The sequence below is a fragment of the Cicer arietinum genome, chromosome 5 (assembly GCF_000331145.2).
Source record: "Cicer arietinum cultivar CDC Frontier isolate Library 1 chromosome 5, Cicar.CDCFrontier_v2.0, whole genome shotgun sequence".
Classification (NCBI taxonomy): domain Eukaryota; kingdom Viridiplantae; phylum Streptophyta; class Magnoliopsida; order Fabales; family Fabaceae; genus Cicer; species Cicer arietinum.
In genome coordinates, this window is record NC_021164.2 from 64305890 (window position 1) to 64318313 (window position 12424).

Sequence of the window (12424 nt, forward strand, 5' to 3'; positions counted from 1 at the left end):
GGTTTAAAGTTAGGGTCTTACTTATTGTCTTTTAGTCTGTATTGCTCTATTTAATGGTTGCACGCAAATTATTTTTCACTGTTGATGTTACATGTTATTTTTTGCCATATACTATATTAAATACAATTGTGGTTGACTACCCTTGTTGCTTTTATCCTTCTTCAATCATTTCTTGTTCCTAGGTTTTATCCTCATCATTAAGTGCATATCAGGAAAGTTTTTCATATGTCTTCTCAATTTTGAAAGAAAAAAAAAACATTGTTGTTTGCAATGAATTTGAAGAAGAAAGTGCCTGATAGAGGATGTGATGTGACGAGGCAAGCGACTACATAATATATAGTTGAAGATTCCAGGATAGAGATACACGATAATTAGTCGTAAATTTATGAAATAAACAACTTAATTAAATATGTATTTAATACATTTATATTGTCTAAATATTTATGTATAATTTGTTATTGTAAAATAAAATAATTATGCATGATTTCTATATAAGCTATTTCAACAAGTTTGTGAAAATAAGATGGAGATATCTTATAAATATTTTACGAGCTATTTTTTTTTTTAAGTTTTTTTAAACATTCACACAAGTATATATGTCATAGGATAAGTCCAAATAATTAATTCAATAGTTAAAGAAGATGTATTAAAATAGAAAATACGTATAAAACATAGAAGAAGCTAAAAGGAAATAAATTAATTTCTATGTAGTAAAAAAAATTTAAGCATGCATCAAATAAAATCACACTATAGTATCATTTTTTTATGTTGGTATCTAAAATATTTCTACAAAACTTTACATTTTTTTGACACTCTTGGTAGATGGTTTTGTGACTTTCAACATAAATGATAAATGATGCAGTTTAAATGTTGCATATGGAGGAGTGATTCGTGATGGTTCCTTCATCATTGGCTATTCTTACCTCTTGGGTGTTTGTATGACCTAAATGGTAGAACTTTGGACGATCTACAAATAGTTGAAGCTGACTTTTACTAGAGGTTTCAGACAAATTGATATTAGATCAAATTCTCAAATTGGAATATCTTTAACTTTGGATATTTGCTCTAAGTGTCATATACGTTATAGTCTCGTTAATCATATAAAATAGATTATTGAAAAGCTTAATCGTATGATATTTATTTGTTTAATATTGATAATGTATTCTAATTTTTCATCCTTATTTGTATAATAATGAATGTACATATATGTTTAGATCATTTATTTTTTATAAAAAGACTAATGCAATGTAAATATATTATTATAGAGATGAGATATTTCAACTATGCTAATGTCTCCCGTCTCTAGAAGTCATATGCAACATCACAAAATATTATTAAAAAGAATGACGAAATTAAAGTGACTGAACTAATACACAAGATAAAATTATCATTACTTTATAAATTTTCAATCTTTTTAAAATAAAATATAGTATTTTATTTAGTTCAAATGTAGAGCTGAGTATTCTTTTACCTTTTTTTTATATTATTATTTATAATACCCCTTTATCTTGTTACGAAATGAATAATTTTTGTTTTAATTATAATATCCTTTTACCTTGTTAAGAAACGAATAATATTGAATGCAAAATAAAATATATGAGAGAAAGTAATGCGTTAGCAGAAAAATATTTTTTTACTCAAGAAAGTAAAATTAAGAATGCTTTTATTTTTTAAAATAAATTATTTATTTTAGAACAATCTAATCTCATAAAAACAATCAAATTATACGATTTATCAAAATAAAAAATAGAAGAAGAATATCATTGTTATGTAAAGTGTAAAAAGAGGGTCAAATAATATTTTATAACAAATTATCACTATTTTTTCGAAAATCTGCCATCATTTTATTATGCATACATATAAAATTACATATTATGTACATTCAACAACTAGTATCATTGAATACAAGTAAACACATTTTTTTAACCAAATGTACATAATTGATTGATGTATGATTTTGAAAATGCATCAAAAAGATTAATATTTAAAAATATAAGCAAACATTTGCTTGATGATTTAAAACAATTGTATTCAAAAGAGAAAAATAAGAATGGCATAATATTTTAGTAAAATTTTCCAATACATGTATATAAGAAATCTTAAAGTTAAATTTGATTTTTTTTCTTCCAAAAAAATTAAATTAAATTGATAAGTAATAATAAGAATGATTAATTTTTTTGTGACAAATTAATTCAAAATACAAGTAGTTGAAACTTTTTTAAAATAGTATTATAAAATCTAAAAGCAATGATATTCTAATAATTTTTTTAATAAAGTTACTCATATTAAGAAAAAAATAATAACAAAAAATTACGCTGCGTTTATGTGAGAAAGATAAAAAAAAAAGAGATAAAAAGAATTTCAGAAAAAAAAAAGATTAAAATTCTATGATATATAAATAAATGTAGATTAATATTATTATTGTTTGTACTGTTTACCATTCCCATCTACCACTGTCAGAAAACTCCTATTCATCGAAGAAATCGGACCCATTTCGAAACCCCAACCCAAACCCGATTCCATATTCACCGGACTCACTCCAAGATTCTCTCCTCCTCCGATTTTGTTTGCTGATGTTTTGCAATGTGCTAACCTCAATTTTGTTGCTGCTTCTCCAAGTACACGTGGAGATCTGAATCTTCTTCAATTTCCATTTTCAGCTCCGAAATCTTAGTATGTTTTTTTTGTTTCCTTAAATAATTGTTAAATCTATTACATCTGTCATTTTACTTGTTCTTATATTATTCTTGTTGTTTTTTTTCTTTTCAAATATAGCATATTTTGAATTTTGAGGGTTTTTGTTGCATATTTTCGATCCCTAATTCCCTTTTGCCTATTTTTTGTTTTATTGAATTTCTTTGAATTTTCTTGTGTTTTTCAAGGGATAATTTATTTTTGTTGATCTGCAAGATTTAAAATTACACGGTTTCTTTATAATTATAGGAACAATGAAGGAAAGTTTTTTTTTAGAGAAGTGAAGTTAGGAATATTTATGTCACTTTTTTGTTCTTTTATTGTTTTCTTCATGTTAAGATTTTAGTGTTCAATTTAGGTTTCTGTGCAATCTTTAAAGTATGAAATGAAATGTATGTTGATGATTGAAGTTTGTTTTGCTTAATTGAGGATGGCATTTGTGTATGTTGGTGATTGAAGTTTTTTGTAATTAATTTAAATATACTCAAATTAATTATTTTATTATTTTGCTTTTGTTTTCATTCATAATTTGATAGCAGACATGGAAATGAGGTTGGAAGGGTTTTGCTGGTTTTAGCTTCTATTTGAAGGGTTTTGCTGGTTTTTTGCTTCTATTTTGAAGGGTTTTGTGAAGTGGTTTGGATGGAAGCAAAGAAAGAGGAGGCACTTAAAGAAATACAGAATGCTGAGAAAAGATTTGCTCAGAGAGACTTTGTTGGAGCTAAAAGTTATGCTTTAAAAGCCCAAACTCTATGTCCTGAATTCGAAGGTATATCTCGAATGGTGACTACTTTTGAAGTTCACATTGCCTCTCAAGTCACATGTAATGGTGAACTAGATTGTTATTCCATTCTGGGCTTAAAACCTTCAGCAAATATAGAAGCTGTGAAGAGACAGTACAAGAAGATGGCTGGGTTGCTTCACCCTGATAAGAACAAGTGTGTGGGAGCTGATGGGGCATTTAAACTTGTTTCTGAGGCATGGACCAGGTTGTCTAGTAGTTATGATACGAAGAGAAATGCACAATTGGGTGCTGGGCATGGACTTAGTCACAAAGATTTGTCTTCAGGTCACGCTTCTGGTGGTAATCGTCGCGACACTTTTTGGACAATTTGTACTTCTTGCAAAGTTCAGTATGAGTATCTGCGCAAGTATATAAATAAGAAGCTTTCTTGTAAGAATTGTCGTGGAACTTTCATAGCTGTCGAAACAGCCCCGGCAAATGGTTCATTCCCATATTCTCCTTGGTCGTATGGGTCTGGCAGTGGGCATGGAAGTCATTCGTATGATGGACTTACATATGTTCCCACTAGTGGCACCTATTTAAATGGCAATGGGGTCACCGGATACCATTCGGGACCCGGATACGAGTATGTTTCAAATGTTCCATATCAGTGGAGTTCTGTCGGATATGTCAATCAAAATGGATCAACTAAGGGAAGCGGCAAAGTTAAACCAGGAGCTGATAGGAAGCATTACATGACAGAGACAGCGGTCAGTATGAATTCAGATGTATCATTCTCCCGTAATGAACTACAAGAGGTTAAGCTGAGTAGACCTGAGAAGAAAAGGAAAGTTGTGGGGGCCAGTTTAAAAAATGTTCATGAAGGAAAGGGTTCAAAATGTGCTTCGGTATCAGCATTGGCTAATGGGAATGAAAGTGTTGGACATAGACAGAGGCTTTCCAGCACGAGTGAAGTTCCAACAAAACAGTACTCCATGGTACCTGCTTTTGATGCAAGAAAATTATTGATGGAGAAGGCCAGGACAGTAATAAGGAAGAAACTGGAAGAGATTAAGTTGTCATCTGAAACTGCAGCTGCTGTTAATGAGAGAAAAAAATCTCAAGCTGATGTTGGTCAGGTCAAAAGAGACACGTATATAAAAACAGTTCCAAATGTTTCTAATAATCAGTTAGAACATAGGAAAACTGGTCCAGTGACGATTACTGTCCCAGATTCTGACTTTCATGACTTTGATAAAGATAGGTCAGAGCCATGCTTCAAGCCAAAGCAAATATGGGCCTTGTATGATGAGGAGGATGGGATGCCCCGCTTGTATTGTCTGATCCGCGAGGTTGTCTCTGTCAATCCATTCAAGGTTAACATTAGTTACTTGAGTTCAAAAACCGATAGCGAATTTGGAGAAGTGAACTGGCTTGTTTCAGGTTTCACCAAATCTTGTGGAAATTTCAGGGCCATGACCGCTGATGTTGTTGACCAAGTTAACATTTTTTCTCATGTTCTAAGCAAGGTGAAGGCTGGTCGAGGCGGTTGTGTTCGCATATACCCCAAATGTGGAGAGATTTGGGCTGTATACAGAAACTGGTCAACAAATTGGAACAGATCTACACCAGATGAAGTAAGGCATCAGTATGATATGGTGGAGGTGCTAGATGATTATTCTGAGGAGCTTGGCATTTGTGCTAGCCCTCTCATTAAGTTGGATGGTTTCAAAACCGTGTACAAGACGGATACTGACAAAAATGCCATTAGATGGATACCAAGAAAAGAAATGGTGCGCTTTTCGCATCAAGTGCCGTCGTGGTTGTTGAAGGGGGAGGAAGCAAGCAATTTGCCTGACAGGTGTTGGGATCTCGATCCAGCTGCAACTCCAGATGAGCTCCTTCATGCTGCTATAGAAGCTAAAGCTTTGTAGGGAGGCATGGTTGAAAACAAGTACTATTTGGAAACATATCAGCATTCTTCCAAAAAAATGTTTTAGATTTAACTGTACACTATGTCACACACATAGTTAGAGTCCAATGAGATTTTAACCACTGACGTTTTTAGAGAGTGAAATCTTATTTAGCAACATTTGAAGTAGCTATTGTTAGAGGTTGAGACGGATTGGCATTGTTTCTGCTACTTGTAATTTTATTTCTGGTCAGAATTTACAGGTCCGATTGTTACGGTTTTTAAAAAACTTTATTTTTATAATATTTCATTTTTTAATAATTTTTTTAAAAAATAATATTTTTAAAAAATCTAAATGAAATATTGGTTTAATAGTTTATAATAAAATATTTCATGTATTTGTTATAATTTTTTTTGTATAATGAAATTTTAAAAACTTGATTAAAATGAAAAACTATTTTGAATAGTTTATAAAAAAAAATCATTTTTGAGAAATATATCTTTTTTTTTAAATAAAATATAATTTTTATGTAAAATTTATAATAATGAATATCTAAATTATTAAATATCAAAATTACTTTTTTAATATGTAACAAATAAATTCAAAATAATTTTTATTATTTTTGAGTAATTTTCTGATAAAAATCAATTTAAAAATTATAAAACTAAAATCACTTTTCAAAAAATCTACAAAAAAAAGTAATTCAAAATCTGAAGGAAATTTTAAGTTTGTAACGTGGCAAAAGAGAAAAGAAACAGTGACTAGAACTATTGCTTTGTATGCTGAAAAATCAACTTCTGTATCATTCCAAATTTGATACTTTCTATTTCTACCTCAATATCGGCATACAAGTTTGTAAAATGTCACCGTAGATTATATTTTTGGCAATTTGGAACCAGAACAACTTGAAGTCCAAGCCAACAGGAAGGGGGCACAACAACTGAATGTTGTACAGTTTCTTGATAAGAATATGAACAAAAAATACACCAGCGGGCCTGTTGTAGAGATGTTTGTGGATTTAATTATACTATTTGTTATTTTAGATGGACAAAATACATAGTAAACCATCCATTTGAGTAATCAAATCGTAAATTTTGGACAAATTGAAAATTTTCAAATTTATGTAATAGTAAAAACATTCCTTATATTAAATTTTGTTGATCATCATCATACTTTAATTAAATTGATGTACTAAGATGTCAGATTAAACGATAATATGACTATCGATCTCACGTCATAAAGAGTGTTGCTAATAGATTAATAACATTTAAAAAAAATTGTAACATCAAAATTCCCAAATAGATTGTCGATAATTACCTTCAACAAATTATCAATATAAATCAACAAATATTGTTACATTTGTAAAGATCAAGTGACATTATCGTCATTTTCAACTATATATAAACAAATACAATTGAATATAATATTCTTTATAACTCTCACATTCTCAACACGAGCCTTCTCATTTAACACTATATTATGTTTATGTTGAAAATTGGATACCCCAATCCCCAGATTCCCCAACCAAGAAAACCTTAAATCTGTGACGAGAAAGTGTATTACTCATCAAGCCTCTTCATGCCTTCCTCAACTAGAAGAAACAAGAAAAGCACTACTAGATCATAAGATCACATTGTTTCAACCATTTACCAACGTATCAACACATGTGTGAATGCAAACTCACCGCTTACGGGAGAAGCAAAATCATCGAAACATGTAAGCAAATTCTAAGATGCACCAACTTTAAAAAATGTTTAAAACTTCAACAATATTAAGACGTATTTTAGACATCAACATTAGTTGTCGTCTTTATTTTTATGAACGAATTATTAATTTGAATAATATCGATTCTATAAAAATAAATATATATCGTATTGACATCATTTTTAAATATCGATTTATATTAAATCACTTATAAAGGTTGGCTATAAAAAAACTCATCAAACATGTAATCCACGAACCCAAATTGATAATCCATAAAGTTTCAATCAATAAAAATATAAATATTTTCAAAACTAACGTTAAATATTAAAAGTTTCTCTGCAGAGTTGTAAACTTTTAGTGTCCGTTTGATGTATAAAAAGAGACATGATAAAATATAAAATTGGATAAAAATATAATAGTATATGATAGAATAATAACATAATAAACATTATTATATCATGTGTTTGATACACACATGATAACATTTTATTTTGTAATATATATATAATATAATATATATTATATTTAAATAACAAAATTATCATTGTAAACAATTACATATTAGATCTTTTTAAATTAACTTATTAGATTTTAAATATTATAAATTAACAAAAAACTTAAATAAATAATGAAATAATTTTATATTAAAACTATCAATTGGCACTACTAAATAAACAATTTAAATTTTAAAAACAAAATCATGAATAATCAAATAACTATATTTTATTTGTTAGAATGTAAATAAAGATATGATATATAGTATATGTAAATAGCAAAAATACCTTGTAAACAAATTATATTTATTTTAAAATTTCAATTAACTTTCTTATTTTATAATTGTGAATATTAATTTATTAAATTATATAAAAAGACAAAACTACTCTTGCGTAAAATCATAAACATTTTTTAAATTAATTATTAACATTTTATTTTTAAGTTTAATATTAAATTCTATTAATTATTTTTCTATATGATTAGATTTATATTTTATATTAAACTATATATTGTTCTTATATGATTAGATTAATTGTTTTTATATTTATATTTTATAAGAATAATTAAGTAAACTATTGTTCTTATCGTATCATATTTGTTTCTAACTCAATTCATATTTAGGATATAAATTTCAACTAAAAAGATATAATAAAATAAAATTATAAATTACCTTATCATATATTTATCAAATACTGAATTCAAACATATCATAATAATTTATTCATATGATGACTCTTATTCTGTCCATATAAAAACTCTTATTGTTATTTTTTTTAAAAGGAAGATGTTGAAACAATTTCTTTAATAATCAAAGCAGCAAAACAAAGTGGAAAACAATAAATAAAAAAATAAATAAAAACTTAGGATAAAAGGAAAAGCATTTTTCAAACAATTCAGACGTAGAAATGATCGAAAAAGTCCATTTAAAAAAACTCAAAACATTGGCTCCAAATTATTACACACATCAAATTCAGAAAATAACTTTCTAATGTAAAAACTGAGCCAACGCATTCTTCACCAAGTAGTTTGCAACAAGACCGTTTGTTTTCTCTGTTGGATGGAATGAATCCCAAAATACAAATCTAGAAGCATCCACACAGCTGAAAATACTAGCCCTGCTGCATGCGTATCCCATCTCAAACATTCCAGTAGCACAACATGCCATTGAGGTCACTTGAAATCCTGCATGAGACATACAAATTTATGTAGTCAAATTAATATACACCATTACAATTTATATTAATAAATTCATTTATATGTATTGTGAGTATAAATTTATATAGTTCTAATAATATTTGTATTTAAAAAACAATATAAATGATCTAACAATATATCATTAAACACATATATAAAATACTTGTACACTAATTGTGCATACAATTAAATTATTTAATTCAATGTATTTTTTCTAAGCTAAAAAAATTAAATTATTTATTTTATGTTCAATTTAATTGTACTATTCTTATTTTAACATTATAATGAAACTTATTTTTCTAAAAAAAAAATTCTCTTTGAGAGTGAAATAATATGAAGTGCTAATTTATACTATGCAAAATTAGAATCAAAGACTGCAAAGATTAATTGCTGATAAAATCAAATTATTATAAGTAAAAAAAAAACTTACCATATTGGGCTGGCTTTTTAACAATACTCAACAAAATATCATACGGATTTGAAAACACCAATTTGATCCCAGGAAGGTCCTTCTTCAATTTTGTTGTTAATTTATTGAGTTTATCATTGAACTCTAATGCAATGTTATTGTAATTGGACACACAATCATTCCCACCAGCAAAATTGGTTGTTCTTTCCAAAGGTAAACACCCCATAGGAGGTAAACCTCCTAGGGATATTTTCCTAGCACCAAGACCATAAAGTTTGTGGACAAAATTCTCAGCTATTTCAGCAAGAAAATTTTGATACTCTCTAGGTGTGTATTGAGATGCCCTGCCAGGAATTGTATAGTAATTTTCTAGGAAGTCATTTGTTCCTAGACTTATTATGTACAATGATTTGGCAATTGTCTCTTTTGCCCTTTTTTCTCCAAGATAGGCACTTAGCTTCTTTTGGTAAACCTTGTAGTACTCCAATTGCTTCCATAATGGTATAACAGACTGAAATCCAAATTTCAAATTCATTCTTAATGTTCCTTTTGATAGCACATAATTTACATTATATAATTTTAGAAGTAATATCATGATACAACAACATAATACAATATATTTTTATAATTGATGCATAATCATGTAAATATCAACTATCGATCGTCTTTTTAATATTAACAACATGTAACAGATATAAAGATGAATTATTCTCACTCGATTAGATTTTCACCTTATTCAAAAGTAAAAGATCGAACCTCCAACCATTTGTTTAAAGTGTTTGAGTCTCTTATAACTTTCTTCATACTCAATAGTTAAACATTGAATCTCCTATCACTTGTTTATAGTGTCATGACAAATACTAGCCATAAGACATTACACACTAAGATTGGTTTTGTTATTATTATAGAAACAAATGAGTTACATGGGAAGTTAATGTGATTTCATTAGTTTATTATCATTAAACAATTACAAAAATTACAATTAGAATGAATTAAATGTATAGATACCAGGACATCTGAAGTGGCATTATCATAACCAGTAGCAGCAGAAGCAAAAGAGACACCGGTAGCAAACTGTGAGATGTTATAACTAGGATCCAAATATGCTGGTATGTATGGTTTGATTCCAAAAGCTTCTGATATGAAATCTGTTGCTATTCTGCCATTGCTGAATCTCCCAGTTGGTTTTCCACCCATAAAGTCACGTCCATATGGCTGGAAATTGCTCCGAGCAACCGTCGATATGAAGTTGTTGTTCCCTGCGTCCACGGACGAGTCGCCGAACACGATGATTGCAGGAACCTTAGCCCCAATTACTAAGGAGAGATCAAGCAATTGAAGCAAAAGGATGAACAAAATGTTTGTGAATAGGAGCTTATTTCCTTGCCTTCCTTCCATCATCATCATGTGTAGTGATTAATTAACTAACTCTACAGTGTGACACGAGTTGTTAACCTGTGACTGAATAAATATTGGTTTGAAGTACCAATATAGCTGGTTGGTCTGACCGGTAAAAGATTACACACTAAAAACTCAAGTATCATATATAGTATACAAATAAGATATGAGGTTGGTTTATAAAGAGAGATACATTTTATTTTATAATACGGTTTTTAAAGATGAATTAGTAAGAAACATTTTTTATTTTATAAATTGATTTTTAAGATGAATTAAATTTAATATAAAATTTAATTCGCGTCATCGAAAAAATCAATGACGATTATAAAATGAAAATCTACATTTTTCTAAATTATTTTTTTTTACAAGAACAATGTTAATAATTAGTATTTATTAATATTTTGTTGAGGTTTATTTATCACTCCACACTGGTCAACTTCTCACTTTATGTTCCATTTTCTAAAATCATGTGGATTGAGTGGCTAAAAAATGTTCCAAGTGTATGAATATTGAGTTGCGTTAACGAATGGGAATTCATCACAACCTAAATTTTACCTTTTGTATTTGGAGTCGGCAGTAAATATTTGGTACTAATAATAATAATAGAATTAAAACAAATGTTTGAAATATTAATGGAACATTGGTTTATAGGTGAATGAGTAGTTGGGATTCATAAATAATGAGTGTTTTTGAGAGCCTATACGGTGAGAGTAATGTGGTATTAAAATGGAATGGGCGTAGGGGCCCTTTTTACGGGTTTGCACGTATATGGTGTGAGAATGAAGGGTGAAATGTCTGTGGGAAGTGTTTGCTTGGTGGGTTTTTAGCTTCAATGACTTAAGCTTTTGCAGAATATTTAGTGCAAAGTTGAGATGAGTAGATAAATTTACTATCAGTATCACAAACAGAACGCAACTTTGACACACAAGAGGACCACTAGTCCATTACAACCAAGAATTTGGGTCTCTTTAAATTTATTGATGTACCAAGATTATTTCACGCATTTATTGTGTCAGTACGTTTCTTCATTTTTTTTAATGATTAAGAGAGAAAATTAAATTAAAAGAAATAGTGAAATACACTCAATTGAAGTGTATGATATAGGAGTATAATAGGTTTATGACTTTATTGAGAAATGAGAATAGATTCACATTTAAGGTTTTAAATTCTAAAGCTCTCTTAAATTTTTTTTATTAAATTTTTAATATTAAATTCTATATTAAAATAACTTTTTTTAAATTTCAAACCATTATTTTATTATTTTTTACGAGCTTAAAAGAGATGTCTCATAAGACTTATATGCCCAATATACTGTTAATTTTAAGAATATTTTCGAAATTTACTTTTGTTGGAAAAAATTCAAAAATATTTTTTGTTTTAGAAAAATTTTAAATAATTTTTTTATCAAGAAATTTTGTGAGAAAAGTAAATTTTTTTTATCGAATTAAAAATTTTCGAGAAACAATTTGTAAATTATTTTTTATTGGAAAAAATCAAAACCTTTTTATCGAAAAAAACTAAATAAATTTTTTTTGATTATTTTTTTTAAAGTGGGTTCACAGATCCACAAAATTTTAAGGGTTTTTTAGTGTTGGAGACTTTCTTTTTTGGAGCCTTTTTAACTATGAAATTTTTTGGGGTTTTGTACTATGCACCCCCCAGTTTTACCTCTCACCCCTCATTCATATGGAAAAGGCCAGATTGTCCATAGTGTTATATATAAAAACACCCAAAAATTTCACTTTCCTTTTTTTCAATCATTTCATTCGAAAGTTTAAAATAACCCTGAAATTGCCAAACCTTCGAAAGTTTGAAACCTTCGAAATTGAAAAGTAAGAATAACGTTCGAAAATTTGAAACTTTTGAATCAATATTTTTTTCCAACATTCAAAA

The 12424-nt window shown here is 28.4% G+C and overlaps 2 protein-coding genes across 4 annotated transcripts; one reads left to right on the forward strand and one right to left on the reverse strand.

The window, feature by feature from the left end:
• Nucleotides 1-2422: 2422 nt before the first annotated feature.
• On the forward strand, nucleotides 2423-5554 carry LOC101490298 (uncharacterized). 3 transcript variants are annotated; one of them, XM_004502098.4, is made up of 2 exons: nucleotides 2423-2673; nucleotides 3231-5554. In XM_004502098.4, the coding sequence occupies exon 2, from the start codon at nucleotides 3337-3339 to the stop codon at nucleotides 5350-5352; it is 2016 nt and encodes a 671-aa protein (XP_004502155.1). In that variant the 5' UTR covers nucleotides 2423-2673; nucleotides 3231-3336; the 3' UTR covers nucleotides 5353-5554. The 3 variants fall into 3 exon arrangements, with proteins under 3 accessions (XP_004502155.1, XP_004502154.1, XP_004502156.1); XM_004502097.4 differs by having other exon boundaries at nucleotides 3234-5554; XM_004502099.4 differs by having other exon boundaries at nucleotides 3317-5554.
• Nucleotides 5555-8371: 2817 nt separating this feature from the next.
• Nucleotides 8372-10684, reverse strand: LOC101491049 (GDSL esterase/lipase At2g04570-like). The gene is made up of 3 exons (XM_004502100.4): nucleotides 10142-10684; nucleotides 9155-9644; nucleotides 8372-8712 (listed from the first exon to the last, which is right to left on the reverse strand). The coding sequence occupies exons 1-3, from the start codon at nucleotides 10538-10540 to the stop codon at nucleotides 8516-8518; spliced, it is 1086 nt and encodes a 361-aa protein (XP_004502157.1). The 5' UTR covers nucleotides 10541-10684; the 3' UTR covers nucleotides 8372-8515.
• Nucleotides 10685-12424: the final 1740 nt, after the last annotated feature.

Bases quoted from the DNA above. Each gene is read 5' to 3' on its own strand.
- LOC101491049 (XM_004502100.4), bottom strand. From the start codon at position 10,540: ATGATGATGATGGAAGGAAGGCAAGGAAATAAGCTCCTATTCACAAAC. The intron at 9,645-10,141 runs GTATCTATACAT...TTTGGATTTCAG, and splicing joins ATGCCACTTCAGATGTCCTG to TCTGTTATACCATTATGGAA. The intron at 8,713-9,154 runs GTAAGTTTTTTT...TGTCTCATGCAG, and splicing joins TAAAAAGCCAGCCCAATATG to GATTTCAAGTGACCTCAATG.
- LOC101490298 (XM_004502098.4), top strand. From the start codon at position 3,337: ATGGAAGCAAAGAAAGAGGAGGCACTTAAAGAAATACAGAATGCTGAG.